Here is a 17,093-nt window from a genome sequence, read left to right as displayed (position 1 = left end):
CCCTGAGCAGTAGGGATTAGTATCCAGCCATCTGATTTTGGGCCTCAATTGGCCTATGCCTCTCTGGTTTCCTTACCTTATGCCTTCTTTGTCGATTTTCCCAATGTCCTAAATACCTTTAGTGGTTCCTCCTGCCCTGTGGATCTAGCCCAAATCACTTAACTTGGCACACAGGCTCCTGGTGACCTCCCACTACCCATCCTGGGCACCTGCATTTCTAGGTAAACTACTTCACTACTAAGTTGTCAAACTTCTACCTGCCTTTTGGGTCATAATTCCTTTCCAGGTGTCCACCCCTATCTCCTTGCTGAAGGGGACAGAGACCTCCTTTATGCTCCCACAGCACCACTGACTTTTCTGTATCTGAAAGTATCTTTCTCCAGGGTGCTTGCTGGCTCAGTGGTAGAGTATGGGACCCTTAACCCAGGGGTTGTGAGTTCAAGCCCAACGTTGGGTGCAGAGATTACTCAAAAATAAATAAAATGTAGTATCTTTCTTCATCACTAGCCTGACCCTTAGTGGGCAGGGGTAACCTCTGACTTGAATGAAAAATATCTGATCCTTCTATGGATATGAGCATCATGCCAACTTTGGCAACGGCTTTGCTTGAGCAGCTCAAATGCATTAGCCCATGGTAATTCCTGGAAGGCAGCCAGAGGGGTGCTCTGCAAGATGCACGAAAGCTGGGCACAGCCAGAAGCTTTGCAGTAGAGCCAGACAAGTCAGTGCTGGCTAGATGGATCCAGAAGCACCAATGACCACAAAGGTCAAAAGAGAAACAAGTAAGGCAACAGACTCTTTATTTAATGTGGTTTAAAATACATCAAAATCAAGTCCCTGGCTGTTGTGAATACCAAAAGGAGACAAAGAGGCTGTCAGCACAGCTTTAAAACAAATCTGGGCGGCCAGGTTGAGCCACATGGGAAGCAGTTACAGGGACAGAAGGCAGCACCCCTCCCCCAGGCAGATACCTGGCTGTCCCTGGGGTGACCACCTCTGTGCTGCAAAGGTGGGAGGGCTGGAGCCACAGCTGGATAATCCACTCAGCAGGCCTTGGCCCTCCCCAAAGCCACGAGGTCAGTTCGACTGGCCTCTTGGTCAGCCCTCAGCAGGGCCACGGTGATGGGGGGGGAAGGAATGGAAATAACCATCTTTACAGACAGAACATTCTCCTACAGAAAGTGCCTGAGCTCAGCCCATGGTCCGAAAGCCTCATGGAAAACAAATTATAACAAAGTGCTGCTGAAACCTCTTCACAATCTGGTGTATGTGAGGCTCTCAGCTGGACAAGGTCCTGAACACAAATTACCGTCAGCAGGGACAAGGGCTCAAGGCTGTGAGCCTCGCCGGCTCTGGTCCCCTGGAGGAAAAGCTAGCAACTGAAGAATCCAACACAGCACTTGGTCCTAAAACTGAGGTCACGTGCACGGGACCTGCCCTGGTGAGGAAGGCACTGGCCTTCATTCAGATAGGCCACCTTCCCCGCATCTGGCCCAGGCTCCTGGCTGGTGAGGGCAGCACCCAGGTACCTGGGTTGACTTTGGAAAGCAGAACGAACAGAGCAGCTGTAGTGATTGCTGTGATGTGGTCAACGGAGAGGAAGAGAGAAAATGGGATTCCCATCTATAGCTTGGTCTGGATACCTAGACATGGCTGGAGCTGAGAGCAAAGGGTTGACTTGCCCAGGACCTAGATTCTGGACCTGGGAAGACCAGCTGGGGCCACACCGTAGCTCACCGTAGCCCCACAGTAGTTAGACGGGGTCTCAGAGGGCTGCTGTGCTGCACAGTCACGAGTCCCCACCACCACACTGGGCTCCAACAGCCCCCCCCGCCCCCCGACCCCATAGGCTCTATGAGGTAGCTGAAGCAAGGGAGGCAATCACATGGGCTACTGCAGGCCTCCTGCTATTTAAAGCAGGCAGGCAGAAGCTTCTGCCTCTTCCCTGTGCTTCCAGAACCCAGCAAACCCTGTATGGGGTTGGCAGTTCTTGTGTGTCTCAGCCTGACACAGGCATTGTTGGAAGAAGGCCTTATTGGGGCAGGAAAAGGCATATCCAGGGACCATTCCAGACACAGGAATTTCAGAGGGAAAGATCTCAGGAACATTTCTCCACAGGAGGGAAGAAGCTCAGCCAGGGATGGCAAGTAAGTCTCAACACTTCTACTGGCTGCTGGGGGAATCTTGGTTAATGAGGATATACCAGAGGTTAGTGGAAAACACTCTAGGCCAATTAGTGGTATCTGCCATGGGGGGCAGAGGGACAATGGTGTGCCATTCATTTGCCATCTCTGTTCTAGGTCATAACATGATTCAGGAGTACTTAACACTCTTCATGAACCTATTTATGTGATGGACTGAAGTAAAAGGTGTGGAGAGTGAGCCGATCGTGCAAGATGAAGGGACCTGAAGGATAATGAACCAGCTTTAAGGAAATCCAGCAAGAAAAGCTCTATGACCCTGTACCTCCCTCAGCTGCACCGAATCCAAGGCCTGGCTAGAGGTGGGATCTAGAACCTCAAGCCCAGCAGAGCCCAGCCTCTGGGTCTGAGACTCGTTCTGTTGTTCCAGAAAATTGCTCTGCACAGACTGGCTAGTGCCCTGGCAAGTGTGCAACCAGAACTTTCAGTCTAGAGTAGCAAGTTTGGGGGGCAGGGACCAGACACAAATATTTGCAGCCACCTGTGGATTTCCGAGGCTCAGCTGTCAAGTCTCACTCTATCCCTTAGCTATCAGACAAGAGCTGGGAGGTGGAATGTCAAGGAGGACATACTTCAGCTCTTATTCCTTGGGCAATGGAACCAGGGCAAATCTCAAGGATTGCACATTAGGGATGGGGTCAGAAGCAGAAACAGATTCATAAAAGCCAAAGGGACAGTTGGGCACGGGGCCCAGCAACTTCCGCATGGAGACAGTAGTGATGGGAATCAGCGGTGGCCTCCCAGGATTGAAACACAAAGGCAAGCTTGTGGCAAAACCATTAGATGCCCTTTCCTTTCTCCTACCACAAACAATCTGGTTTCACCAAACAGGAAACCTCAGCACCAACGTGGCAAAGGTACCAGGTCGGATGGTGAGGGTGGTGGCACTGGAGACCCAACTGCTCCAGGACCCCTCCTCCTCCCTCAGATCAACACACACACGGTCACGTGCAAAACAAAAAAACAAAAAACAAAAACCTTCAGAAAGCATCCTTTGGGTGATCTCTTGTCAATCATTTGTGCAGGCTAGAGAGGCACCTGTGAATGATAAGGCTACTGAGAAGCATCACTGGCCTGGTCCTGGCACCACCTGAGGGCAGGGGAAGCGGTGCCCGGGGGCTCCCTAACAGTGTACCAGCCCACAGCAACTTTCCCCTGGTCCCCCGTCTGAGGCAGGACAGCAGCTGGATCCCTGGCTGTGCGGGCCCTGCCCGGGCTCCGCCCGGGGACCCCTTCTCCAGGTTGAGAAGCAAAGGAACTTCCAGGGGAGCTAGGAGAGCCAGGACTGCCCAAGCCCTGCTAACAAGGGAAACATGGTCAAGGCCTGAGTGTGTCACTTGTCACGAGCCCTGAAGGGCAGGTCTAGGGAGGGGTCTAAGCCTCAAATCAGGCAGGGGAATGCTCAAGTCACTTGTCCTGCCAGCTCACTGTGACAGCAGCTACAGATGACAGCTCTTTTTTAAGACTCTCGAGCTCCTAGAAGAGCCAGTGACTTCACCTGTACACACCCCCACCTCCAGTGCAAGCCCACTTTACACTTACAGATAGAAATGTAGGAGGCCTTGCACATATGCCGTATGTATGTAAAACTGACCCACAAAATCCAAAACTGCGAAGTGTCAGATGCCAGCCAGGTCAGAGCACCCTGGGCCTCAGCACTGGACTGCTTGGCAGCGGGAGCCTTGCATGGGCCAGGCCTGGCTGGGCGGCTTGCTCCCTTCCCAGCATGCCCCCCGTGCCAGGCTCCCTAGGCGGTGGTGGAGGTGGGCTCCTGGCGCCCTGCTTGGCTGAGTGTTTCTGTGCTTGGTGCTCCAGGGCAGCAAGGAGCTTCTGTGGCCCTTGGGGAGCTAGGTGACTGAGCCCCAGGCCCTTCACCACCGTGCTCCTTGGAGGCAGCTGGAGCCTCTGGCCTTTGCTCAGGGCCACCATCAGTGAGGGAGCCCTGGCCACCAGCACTCAGGTCCTGTACCCTTTTGTTCAGGTCATTGCGTTCTGTCTGCAGCGCCCGGCACAGCTTCTCCAGCCTCTGGATTTTTACCTGCAGGCCCTCCAGCTCCTTGTCCCGGAGTGTTTTCTAGGGGGAGAAATGGAGCCTTTAGTGCCATGCCATCAAACCCCCAGGCAACAGTACCTCTTGGTAGAAAACATCCACACTTGAATGATGCTGGGAGCAGACCAGAGTCAAAAGCTGGTCCCTTCCTAGGAAAACAGCCCTGGTGTGATGCTAAGACGTGGCTGTAGGTAGGGGGCAGTGTGGTGCAGAGAGGGGGCATGACAGTGTGTTTCTCCATTTATCCACCAGATGACCTTGGCAAAGTTAAGACTTGGCTTTTGAGCCTACCCCCTTATCTGTTAAAATGGACTACTAACACCAACCTCACAGATCTTGAGAAGATTCGATGAACAGGCATTATCTAAATCATTCAGGAGGGTCTGGCATACGTAGCTACGCCAGCAGTTAGTTCCCTTCTCCTACATCTCAATCCACGAAATCAAAGTAGCTGAACTACTCTGCACATAAACTGTGTCCATCACTGTAGCCCTTAGTTTTTCCGTTCCTGTGTTTCTTTCTTCCATTTGTTCTCTTTGCTTCTACCGCAGACCTGCTACTGGGCTCACCATCTCCCACAGGGAAACAGCTGGCAGTGCCTTTGGACTTGGACAGACGGACACGTGAGTCCCAGCTTCACCTCGTGCCAGCTGCAGGACTTACTGGTCAAAGTAGAGGAAAGGGCCGAACACTCAAAAACTGCACCCGCCTCCCCCCAGCGGCAGAGCACACGCAGCCCACCTCCTCAGCCATCTCAAGCAGGGCCTTGTTGCTGCTCTCCCACCGGGACCGATACATGGTGGTTTCTTTCTCCAGCTTCTTGATCTTCTTAGTCATCTGGGTTATGGGGCAGACAGAAGGAAATGGTCAGGGGCCAGACTGTCTACGCATCTGTGTCTCCAAGGTGGGGGAACAGTCCTGAGGGAGCAAGGCATTACAGGGCAGAGTCGGTGCCTTTGGTGCCACACCAGGACATCTCAAGTTAAGTGCCGCCACCAACAACAGAAAATGACAAGGCTGCCCCTTCCCCTCGGAAAACCTGAAGGATGCACATATCAGTGATGCTTGAGGGAGTGGAAAGGTTCTGATGCCTCCTTACAGCCCACCTTTGCTGACAATCACACTGTTACTGTAAACAGCTCCCCACACAAAGCACCCCAGGGGCTGGGGCTTCCTGACGATAGGCCCAGTGCTCAATTCTGAATGAAGCAACTTGTGCCCTGGAGCCATATGTAGTCTGGACATTGTTACCTTTTCCATCTCCTGCTTGAATGTGGTAAACACCTCACTGCTTTTGGAAAGAGTGTTCTGGAACTCTTCAAACTTCTCTGTGTACAGGGCAAGCTGGGTGAAAAAGAAGTCCAAAGATTAGGCTTCTCCGGGGGGCACTTCTGGTTAACACGGTCAGATCCACGCTTGGACCTCTGACCTGACAATTCTATTGAGGTACCCTTTTACTTTAAAGCAAAAAACTGTGTATTTGGAAGGACAGAATCCAAGATGCTAAGCCTGGAAAGCAGGATTTATGCTGCCTTACATTTTGCCTTTATGTTTGTTTTCAAACTTTCCTTTGGAAATTAAGTACAACTTATGTAGTTAAAAACAACCATCGCATCGCTGCCTCCTCAAAAGTAGCACACGCTTCCAACTAGGAACGAGGTCCTTTAAGCTCACCTAGCCACCTGGTCACCACCACAGGTGCCTGGCGGGTCCAGAGGGAACAAAGGCTCAGCAAGGTCACACAGCAGTCAAAGTGGTCCTAGAACGAGGGTCCTATTTCCCTCCCCCACGATGGATCCCAGCGAGGGGCCTCAGATGCACAGGGTCAGGACACACACGGTCTCTCACCTGCTGCTTCAGGTGGGTCTCCTGCTGCTTCATCAGCTCACACATCCTCTGGGATTCCACTGCCTCTTTGAGGAGCTGTTTCCAAGACAGGACCCCGGATCCTGTCAGAAACCCCTAGGGGCTGTTTGGCCTTTTTAAGCCACATGCCCCAGAGCCTGCCGAGGCTTCCTGCTCTCAGACTGCTATCTGAGGGAAAAGTGTCCTGGTCTGGCCAGGCGGCAGCCTCTCCCTTACCAGCTTAACTATGAGCTGAGCTGGAACCCAACCCACCTCATCCCAGACCCTCCACCCCCGGGGCCCGAGCCTCACAAAATCCTTCTCCCGCTGGTGCCTCTCCTCGGCCTCCTTCAGCATCTCCTGGGCCTGTTGGAGCTTGGCGTCCACCAGCTGCTGCTGCAGGTCCTTGTGTTTGAAGACTTTGTCGATGTGCTGCAGGAAAGCACGGTGGGAGGGCCACCTGTCAGCGGCACCCTTTCTCAGGGAGGCCTGGCGGCTGCAGAGACGAGGATCTCCTGCCCATCCTCCCATCTCGCTCTGACTCCCACATCTACCATAGCACGTGGGCCCCAGATCCCCGGAAGACCTACTTCCCAACCTCACCTTGTTTCTCTCCAGTCAGTCCTGGGTGTGCACAGGGATGAAATCAGCTCCCAGGAAGCCAAGAAATGAATACCCTCAAACCTCCAGCCCCAAGAGTTCACTCCGCTGGGCTAACAACCCTCCCTTTTGTGGCCCGACTCCCTTGTAGATGGGAAGAAAGGACAGAAACGACACCTCCACCAACACAACGGCTTAGCTCAGTTGGCAAAGACCCGCCCCACCTACAAAGATTAGATATGCACATTTCAAGGAGTGGCAGTCCTAACTGCTGGAGGAGCCCTGGGAGCCGGGACCAGGTGAGAGGGCAGGAACGGAGAGAAGGTGATGGACTCAAGTACTACTTCAGAGGTCAAAGCAACTGACAAAAAGGACCGTGGGGATTTTATATACTTTTTGGACAGTGAAGGAGAGGTGGCTTGGAGACGGGTGATGGCTGTGAGGGACACCTCACCTCCTCCCGCAGTTCATACTGCTCGATCAGCTTCTTGAGCCTCTCGGCCAGCTCCATGTTCTCCTGGCGGAGCTTGGAATTGCGCTCATTGTGCTGCTCCATCTGCAGCTGAATGTCATTGAGTGTCACCTGGAAGTGTGAGGTCACCTCCTTGCGTTTCTCCTCTTCTTCCCGGGCCCGCTGCACACCTTCTTCCTGGGCAGAGAAGTCAGCCCCAGCTTCATCACCCGCTGCTCCCCAGCCAGCAATGGTCTGTACCAACAACCCCCCCTGCTCTCCAAGTCAGGAGCAGCCAGGTTCCAAGAAGTCATGCAAAAAGGGCTCCTAACGAACCCGTCTATCAGGTGACATCAAGTGAGAGATTGTCTTCCTAGAAAAACGCAGGCATACACGTAACTGCCATTCTAAAGCAGCCTAGATCTCCCGAAGCCCTTTCTTCCACACCTCAGGTTAAGAAGTCTTAATTTTTGTGCTTTCATCTCTCCCCTCCCCTCCCCCAACCAACTCAAATGCAGTAATCCCAGGGTTGGCTAGACTGTGCAGAATCAGGCACGCAGACATATTGGCAGGAAGGCCATCTGGCTAAACCATTAACGTTTACAACGTGCACGCTCTTTGACCCAGACATTTCACTTCTGAGACTTATCCTATGGATAAATTCTATATAATTAGCCAGGGATATATGTAACAAGAATTTTCACTTTGCTCTACTAACGTAATAGTGAAAAGTTAGAAAAAACCCCAGCGATTCCTTAACTAAGGCACTGATGAAATACAGTACATCCATACAACAGTGCTGTTAAAAATGAGTTACTCCTAAATTGATAAGGAAAGAGAGGCATTCATTATGCAAAGTGACAAAACGAAACAGAATATGAAACAATAGAAGTATAGCTATTCCATTTAGAAAATCGTATATAAGACTACATACGTGTTGAGGAAAGTCTAAAGTCTGTACATAAACTTACATGTAAGTAGTTACTTCCCAGCAGTTTCTGCGGGACACTGGGGTTGAGGAGGGTGGGCAACTGTCACCTTTGTTATACTTTTGTCACCTCTGAATCTCTCACATCAAGTTTATGTTAAAGTTGAAATGTTTTCAAAGGCAAACTAAAAATGAGCAAAACAAGTTGCAAACTACCACATATTTGCCAACCCAAATCTGTGAGGAATAAAGGACACACATAAAACCGCCTCCCGAGGTCACAGCAGTGACTAGGCTGTGACCACATGAACCCCCTCCTAGGAGAGGCAGAACCGGGAGAAAAGAGCCAGCATCCGGGACTGCTGGAATCTGCAAGAGGAGCCACCCGGCAGCGCAGGGCCCCGGCCTCCCTGCGAACTGCTAGGGAACGGAGCGGTGCTGAAGCCCTGCGTCCTGGGCTCCCTCAGCACCTCGGCCCTCACCTTACGGGATACTAGTCCAGGTCAAGTGGTGACTAGATGCTCTAAGGTAGGGCGCCGCTGGGGACATCTAGTTCTCTGCTCCAAGCCCGCGCTACTTGCTGAGGGCAAAGCCCATCAGAGAGGAGCTGAGGGGGGGGGGGGAGTGCCCACCTTGAGGGAGCGGTTGTGGCGCTGCAGCTCGCGGCACAGGCTCTCCAGCTTGCTGCGGGCCAGCACGGCCTTGCTGTGCTCCCCACGCAGGTGGTCCTTCTCCTGCACCAGCTGGCTCTGCTTCTTCTGTAGCAGCTTCATCTGCTTCTGGGAGTTCCGATGCTCCTCCAGCTGGGGGCAGGGAGGGCAAGTAAGTGCCCCGTGGGACTCTTCCCAAGGGCCCCTCCCCAACCCCATCTCCCGACCCTGGCTGTAACCGCTCCAGCTGGACGTGGTCCGGGAGCTTTACACACTTCGATAAACCCAGAGGCCCCATCTCGAGGACACAGAGACAAGTGCCCAGGTCAAGCAGGGGTGCAGATCCCAGTTTCTGTGACTGCTCTGACTCAAGAAACAGCTCTCAAGACTCTCAGGCCATTACACTCCCTCAACTCTTGGGAGACTCATGCCCTCAGACGAGATCTCCTGCCACCCCCTCCATGTACTCACTAGACCCATCACTCCCTCTTGCTACCCCGAGACTTAGCACCACTTCTCTCACCACGATTGCTGTTATCATTTTGGTCTTACATTATGGACAGACCTTAACTTCGTCCTCAGACCCTGTCCTCTCTGCAGATCAGCTTCCCTCCCATGAGCCTATTCAACGCAGCTACAGTGTGACTCAGTTATGTAATTACAGTTTTTCTAGTGGCTACAATAAAAAGGTAAAAAGTAGGGGCGCCTGGGTGGCTCAATCGGTTAAGTGTCCGACTTTGGTTCAGGCCATGATCTCATGGTTCATGAGTTTGAGCCCCGCGTTGGGCTCTTTGCTGACAGCTCAGAGCCTGGAGCCTGTTTCAGTCTGTGTCCCTCTCTCTCTCTGCCCCTCTCCTGCTCACACTGTCTCTCTCTCTCTCTCTCTCTCCCCCCAAAATGAATAAATGTTAAAAAAAAAATTAAAAAGGTAAAAAGTAGATGAAATTAACATTAGTAAAATATTTACTTAATCTAATACCTGAATATTTTAATTTCAACCCGAGATCAACGCAAAACACTGGAGATATTTAATTCTTCCCCTTTCCTCAGGTGTTTCAAATCTGATGTGTATCTTACAACACTTACAACACATCCAAACTCAGACGAGGCGTACTTCAATTGGCCAGTGCTTACTGTCCTGGACAGTCAGGTCTAGACTTTGTCATTACCCAGAAGCACATGCACCTCCCTTATCTCATCCCAGGGCAGGACCAACTATAACCTATCATTCTAGCTCATTCCAATATCTGTGGACCCAGAAATTCTACCATGCTGGACCTCCAACTCAATGACCCAACCATCCTTTCACTTTCCTTGAACCCTTCTTTATTTTATATGTAAAACATGTATAATAAAAGTGTATTTTGAGAGAGAGAAAGAGTGTGTGTGCATGCATGTGTGAGCAAGAGAGAGGCAGAGAGAGAGGGAGGGAGGGAGAGAATTTTAATCAGGCTCCACACTCAGCCTGACACAGGGCTCAATCCAACAACCCTGGGATCATGACCTGAGCCCAAATCAATGCTTAACCGAATGAGCCACCCAGGGGTCCCAAACCCTCCTTTAAATGACCACCGACCTTCTCACCTGGCTTAGATTTCTTACATCCTCAACTCTCTTGCCCCCTTTTCCTGATAAACCCCAACCCTGATATATCAACCTTCTGAGTCCTCTGCACTGGCACTGAACCAGCCCTGCCTGAAGAATTGCACTTTAAATTTGTGACCACCCCTCTGGGGAAGACCCTCGTCTGCCTCGCAGCCCAACTACATCCCTCCTGTCGCTCATACTCCTCTTCCAGACAACTACTTCTTTTCTTTTTTTAATATTTATTTTTGAGAGACAGAAAGAGCACAAGCAGAGGAGGAGCAGAGAGAGAGAGGGAGACACAGAATCTGAAGCAGGCTCCAGGCTCCAAGCTGTCAGCATAAATGTGGGGCCTGAACCCACCCACTGTGAGATCGTGACCTGAGCCAAAGTCAGACGCTTAACAGACTGAGCCACCCAGGTGCCCCCAGACAACTATCTCCTCCTCCTTTTCACCTCTCCTCAGCCCCAGCAGGGAGATCCCATCTCCCTGGGAACAGAAGCAACCAGAAGGGGTGGCACAAGCTACACCCCTGCCCATCCACCTCCACCTGCTCTCTCCTCCAGTCACCGGGCCCCAGGCGTGCTTCCCACCACAGCCGACCCTCTCCCCATGCTCTGGCCCTTACCTCCTCGTCTACTTGAGAACATCACCCTAGTGACTCAGCTCCTCCTCTCTGGCTTCATCAATCGTTCCCTAGCTGGCTCATTCTGAAGGGGTGCTATCTTTTTCATACCTTGTCCTTTATTTAGTGGTTATAATAACCCCAGTAGGCAGATGCGATTTTCCCCATTTTACAAATGAGACCACTTCTCTATAGAATTCCAGGTAATAAATGCAAATGGAATGACAGAATTTAAAAATAAGTAGTTAGGCAATGACCCTCAGTGGATGAATCCGTTCACTCAAATTCTGATGGAAAGCTGTCAAGGGAGGAACCTGGCTGGCCCCACCTGAACCCAGTGGACAATCTTCCATCACTGAAAGTGGGAGCAGCACACTCTGTTTCTCTACAGAGGACCATTTATGAAGAGTTCTGATCAAAAGAGCTGAACTCAGATCGGATCAAGCTTCTACAGCTGATTTCCATTTTATCTACAGGAGGTAAAGGGACAAGTTAAATGCTACCACCAAGTGAGAAAGTGAGATACCCTACAGAATAACTGACCTGCAATAAATCAATGTCATGGGGAAAACAGTGGGCAGTAAGATGAAGACTGTTTTGGAGTAAAAGGAAAAAAAAGTTAAGGACCCAAAGTATTAAACAGACCTCCTCTGGCCCGACTGTCACCAAACTGATATTTTAAACAACTGGGGAAATTTGTGTACTAAAGAACATCACACGATTAATGCTAGTCTTGTCAAGTGTGATGACGACGGCACTGTGCGTTTCCATATTTTGGGGAGATGTACACTGCAGCACACAGAGGTGAGCTGACACGGTGTCTGGCACGGTGGCCAGGCAGCTAGGGCTCGACCACTGGAATGTGAAGCTTCTCCTCTGACAGTCAGCCTGGAAGAGGCCGGCTGGGACTTGACTCCCCACTTAACAGATGGGGAAAAGACTCAAAGAGGTTGAAGAGCAATTAAGCCACCCACCTGCCCCTGCACCCTCCACCCCATGCCAGGTGGCCTGCTGACTTTCCAAGGCAGGGCGGGTGCAAGAAGGGGGAGAACTGACCAGTTCAGCATACTTCTTGCACAGAGCTGCCAGCTTCTCCTCTGGGGTGCTCAGCGTGTTCAGTGTCTGCATCAGCAACGTGATCTCCTTCCCTGCAAAGCACAGGGAGCAAAAAAATGTACCCCCTTCTCTGGGGGTCTCCCCAGGCCTGGGCCCACACTCTTCCGCAGCCCTCTCTCCTCATACTTTACACTTCTGTTTGTTGAACTGGCTGCCGAACCGTTAGACCGTGTGCTTTATGAGGTTTGCTGCCAACCCAATTCTGCCTATTGCTGTGGTCCCAGTACTGCCCGGTACCATCCCCGGTGCCCACCTCAGAAGACATACTCCACAAATGCTTAATAAATGAATGACTGAATATATGTGAAGACTCCCTGGTGAACACCAGGGGTGGGACCACAAAAGCTGCCTGCTCTACCAATAGGAGAAAAAAAAATGTCCCATCTGCAAATTACGTGCTACTGTTTCAATGCAAGGAAGGCCCTCATGAAAGAAGGATGCAAAAAGGAAGAGGTCTCCTTGAGAACTACAAAACTCTCTTCAACAGAGGCAGTCAAATAGCGAACTTTATTTATTTTTTCCCTCCCCCACCCCTTCCAGACAGTGAACTTTAAAACACATATACCTTCCAATATTTGACTCTAAGAGTAAGTAACAACAAAAACAAACAAAAAACCTTCTTTCAATCAGGATGACAGGCAGGAGGTGGGGAAGCGGGACTAAGACACAGATATAGTATCACCTAACTTTGATTCTTTAACACACATTAGCCGCCCAACCCTCCAATGACTTCCCCTCACTGTGCCTGAGTCGAGTCTGCCTTCTGTCTCCCTGGAAGGCCGCTGTACATAGCACAGCATCAGGCTCCTGGAGTGTCAACCTTGGGAGGCTCCAAAAGATGGGTGCGGAGACCACAAAGCACATGTACACAGGCCAAATCCAACCCAAAGAGGGGTTTTGTTTGCCTCCTAGCATATTAGTTGTCAACTGCTAAAACTCCAGAGAAATTTCATGGCTATACTTAGCTTGTAATGTTACATGCTATCGACAAGCTGGGACCAAGTGGCAATCACCTCTTTGGATGAAGTAGGCGATGTCTTGGTCTTCATGGGGCCCTCCGTCTAACTTGGCTTATTTGAGTTTTCAACCCTGGTCTAGTCTAAATCTTATTGTAGACAAGTGAAAACTAAGGACCAGAAGGAGAAAGGTCTTGCCCAAGTTCACAGTGCAGGTTAGAGACAGTGCTGGCTGACATAGGAGCCCACTCGGGCCTCCTGCTCTCCATTTTCTCAAAGACAGAGAAAGCAGGCTAGATTTTGGTTCTTACTTCCTTCCAAGGCCAGAAGTCCCTATGCAATGAACAACTCACACACCTCTCTGTACTACGGCCTACAGCCCCAGCTTAGATCAAACTAATGTAACTTGCTGCTCTGGGAAGTAGTTTCCTCTGAATCCTGGCAGAGCAGGTTAGCCCAGGGAATGTTGGGTCCAAACTCCCCACCTTACCAGCCTCACAAGAAGCTGCCCTCTGCTCACCCAGACCCTTGGCTTTCTTCTTCTCCTGTGGCCTTCGGTGATCTCGGTCTCCGACCTCGTCACTTGCTCGGATCTCATCTGTGCCCGGCTCCCCTTTAGAGGTCTCCTTCTCACCATTGACTACTGGGGTCTCTGGCTCGGGCTCCCCATTCCTCGAGGCATAGGTCCGGGACTTGTCTGCATCTTCAGGTTCAGCAGGCTCACCTTGTGCCCCATCCTCACCTGGGCCCCCCTGATTGTTGTCTACACAATATGTACTCAGGATGTCTTCCAGCTGGCGGCTCAGCTCCTCAGAGACATCTCGGAGGGCCCCGGACTGAGCAGTTTTGGCTTGTGCTCCTACAGCAGGGCAGGACAAGGGGCAAAATGAAAAACAAGATGGTTACACCAGCAGTTGGAATTTCCAGGCCCAAACTTACTGGTTTGGGTTACATGTTGCCCACCTTCTTTAAGCATCAGTTTACTTACCTATAAAATGATACAACTATGTCCTACTATTGCCCAACCATGTGTTTTGTGAGTGTCAAACAAATCAAGGAAATAAAGCATCCAGCACATAGGGCTGGCACACAGCTGGAGCTCAACGTCTAGTACATCCCCTTCTCCTCACTGCAAGAATTATTTCTTGCTATTAAAAAAGTTCCAGGAATGGCTCCAATATGAAGAGCAGTTACCCACTGGTGAATGAGGGGTTTCTAACCCGGGTTGGCTGGTTGGGTGTCTTCTTTGGCTGCCCCCTGATTTAATCCTGCCAGAGCCTTCTCTCAAGAGTTCTGTTCCAGTGCATACAGTGGGAGGCGCTATCACCCCCCCACCCTCCCCACTCCGGGAAGCTGTACGGATCTGGGGGTGGGGGAGGCGGGTGGCACAGACAGCGGCCAAGGCCTCTGACTCCAGAAGCTACCCTGGCGCACCACAAACTCCTCCCCCTGCCCGCTGGAAAGCAGAGCTGGCACACACCCTCAGTCTTCCCCGGAGCCTGGCTGGAAGAACCTTCGGCTTCTGTCGCAGGAGCCGACTGGCTGGGCCGCCCCTGGGCTCCCTCTGGTCCTGCTTCCGCTTGCCCCGGGTTGCTTTTTGCATTGGAAGTGTTGCCCGACTGCTTGGCAGCCCCATTCTTTTTGTCTTGGTTCTTCATTGTGGTCTGCGGTGCTAGGCTGGGCGCGGATCCTATAGAAACAAACACACTCTCTATTCTCCAGACTTCAATAGTCTTCACAGCCTAGACCCGAGATCCCGGTACCGGGTGCTCAGAGCTTCTTAGAACACGCCGGCCGGCCTTCACGGGAGGGAGCCAACGGTTCTGCCTCTGGCCAGCGAAGGAAGCTCGACGCGCCCAGGCAGGTTTGCAGAACGCCGCTCCAGAAGCGGGGCAGGCGAGGCCTCCTTTCTCGATCAAAGCCGCTTCTCGGCACTACACGACTCCCTCACTGCAGGCCCAGCGCGGGATAGGCTCAGGGCCGGAGACTGACGTGGCGGGACGCTCGATTCCCATCCCTCCCCCGGCCCCCAGGCCCCACGTGGGCCCCCCCGCGCGCGCAGCCACCCACGCCCCGCGCGCCCTCCAGCCGCGCGCACCGCCCGCCAGCGCATGCGCAAAGGCCTCAGCCCTACCCCCCCCCCCCCCGCCCCCCGCCTGGCCTGAGTCCTCCCGCGGAATCGGCGTGAGTCCCACCACTGGCCGAGAGCGTTCAGGCCCACAGACCCTCTGGTCGCCTCGTTCCCCCAGACCGCTACACGAACCTCACTGCCGACGTTCCGACAGCTTCGTCCGCTCTGGCCTCGCACCGGAAACCCTGGGCAACCGCTGCCGGCCGAGCCGCCTTCTCCCGCTACAGCCAATCGATAGCCGGCACTCTCGCGATGCTTGCTGGGAAAGATGAAGCGACGGCGGCCTCTGAGGTGGGGGAGTTGGGAAGGCGGGGGAGGGAAAGGACTACAAGTCCCGCCAGGCGCCGGGGCTGACGCCCCCATCTCCCAAGATGCAATGGAAAGAACTTTAGTCGTAGGAGCCGGATACCCAGGAGGTCTGAAAGGAGCCAGTCATTCTACACGGATACACGAGTCCAGCCCGTTTCTGTCATGCAGAAGTCCAAAGCCCTGCTTTGGACCCATTCGGGTCCAAAGCCCTGCTACTGGCTGTTCTCTCCTGCAAGCCCCGACAAGCCTTACTCCCCTTTTGTGAACATCTATGACTAGGAGGAACTCCGAGGACAAGGGATAGAAGGAATTTGGGGCTGGGAATCTGGAGACATGCGTTCCAGTCCTAACTTCATCACTAATCTGCTGTGACCACACAGTCTCTCCCAGGGCCTCATTTTCTGTATTCAAATGAAAACTCTTCATAACTATAGCGGTTCTTTGAGAGCTTACCGTGTGCTTTCCCGTCTACTAGCTTAATCCTCGTAACTACTTATCAAGAACAGTAGTATTTGTTATTCCCATTTGCATCTGAGGACAGTAAGGTAAAAGATAACTTTGTCACATCGTTAATGAGTGGTTCAGGCAGGGATTCAAAAGCAGGAAGTCTGGCACCAGTACCCATTTTAACTACTGTTCAGTACCCTGATTCGTTCCCAGGAGAAATAACCACGGCACACTTTCCCTGAGGATGAGTCAAGGTAATTTGTGAAATTATTTCCATCCCTTCTCCATTACTAGCCCTAGTCCTTCTTTGGAAGGGTCTGAGGGGCCTCTGCAAGCAGTTTGGCCACAGCAGATTCCTGAGCCTTTACTTTGACTGGCCCACCCTCTACAGACAAAATCCCAGTTGCACTGGGCTAAAGCGGGGGAGAACCCAAACTTTCTCCAAACGTGAGATCAGTTCTTTTTTCCGCTGCCTATAGATAAGAGAAAAACAGCCAACAACCCACGTGCCTGGAATTTAATGCCTAAATGTTTTGACTTTTGTTTCCAGCCAATTCTGTCCATGCCCTCTGCCTTTTTTGCTTCCAGTATACTCTCAATCTTTCCAGGATTTCCCAGTTTTTTTCAGGTGCTATTCCAGCTTTCAAAATGCCCTTCTGGCAAAAACAGTATTTTTAGGCCCAGCACAAAGGCCACTTCACTTCAGAGCCTTCCCGGTGCTCTGCAGTCTGTCACAGCTCCTCGGTCTGGATAGAGCTCTGTAACAGCATAGTAATGGGATGTTGAAATTATTTGCTTACAAGTCAATGAACATTGTAAGAACTATTGGTTAAATTCTAGTCCTACAGCCTAGCATCAGTCTGGGGCAGTGAGGTTGAGAATGAAGTTGTGCAAATCGGGCATTGTTTTGGGGCTCTTCAAGATGTTCAGTATTTTCCTGTTAGACTGCAGGGCAATGCTCTTCCCCATCCCTTAGTCTGCTGTTTACCAGGTAACATTGAGAGTCAGTGTGGCTGAAGGTGGAACTCAAGCCAGAAGGGTTTGGAATCCAGGTCTCTGAGAACCAAGGCCCTGATTATTTCCAGACAAACATGTTGGAAATCTCTTGAGGAGGTAACATACAAATCAGGCCTTGATGGATTCCCATGGGAAGAGGGTGTTCTAGGCAGAGATAAAGGTATCATAAGAACAACATATGC

The 17,093-nt window shown here is 51.8% G+C and overlaps 1 protein-coding gene across 2 annotated transcripts; it reads right to left on the bottom strand.

The window, feature by feature from the left end:
- Window positions 1–783: 783 nt before the first annotated feature.
- On the bottom strand, window positions 784–15,402 carry TXLNA (taxilin alpha). Of its 2 annotated transcripts, XM_043574389.1 has the most exons (11): window positions 15,271–15,402; window positions 14,488–14,697; window positions 13,528–13,866; window positions 11,992–12,083; window positions 8,708–8,878; window positions 7,151–7,345; window positions 6,409–6,528; window positions 6,100–6,174; window positions 5,503–5,595; window positions 4,993–5,088; window positions 784–4,275 (listed from the first exon to the last, which is right to left on the bottom strand). In XM_043574389.1, exons 2-11 carry the CDS (start codon window positions 14,663–14,665, stop codon window positions 3,949–3,951), a joined length of 1,686 nt encoding a protein of 561 aa, XP_043430324.1. In that variant the 5' UTR covers window positions 14,666–14,697; window positions 15,271–15,402; the 3' UTR covers window positions 784–3,948. The 2 variants fall into 2 exon arrangements, with proteins under 2 accessions (XP_043430324.1, XP_043430325.1); XM_043574390.1 differs by lacking the exon at window positions 15,271–15,402 and having other exon boundaries at window positions 14,488–15,114.
- Between the last annotated feature and the right edge of the window lie 1,691 nt (window positions 15,403–17,093).

Source organism: Prionailurus bengalensis, chromosome C1, assembly GCF_016509475.1.
Source record: "Prionailurus bengalensis isolate Pbe53 chromosome C1, Fcat_Pben_1.1_paternal_pri, whole genome shotgun sequence".
Taxonomy (NCBI): Eukaryota; Metazoa; Chordata; class Mammalia; order Carnivora; family Felidae; genus Prionailurus; species Prionailurus bengalensis.
The sequence above is the reverse complement of the archived record's forward strand: the minus strand, read 5'-3'. Positions and strand labels throughout refer to the sequence as shown.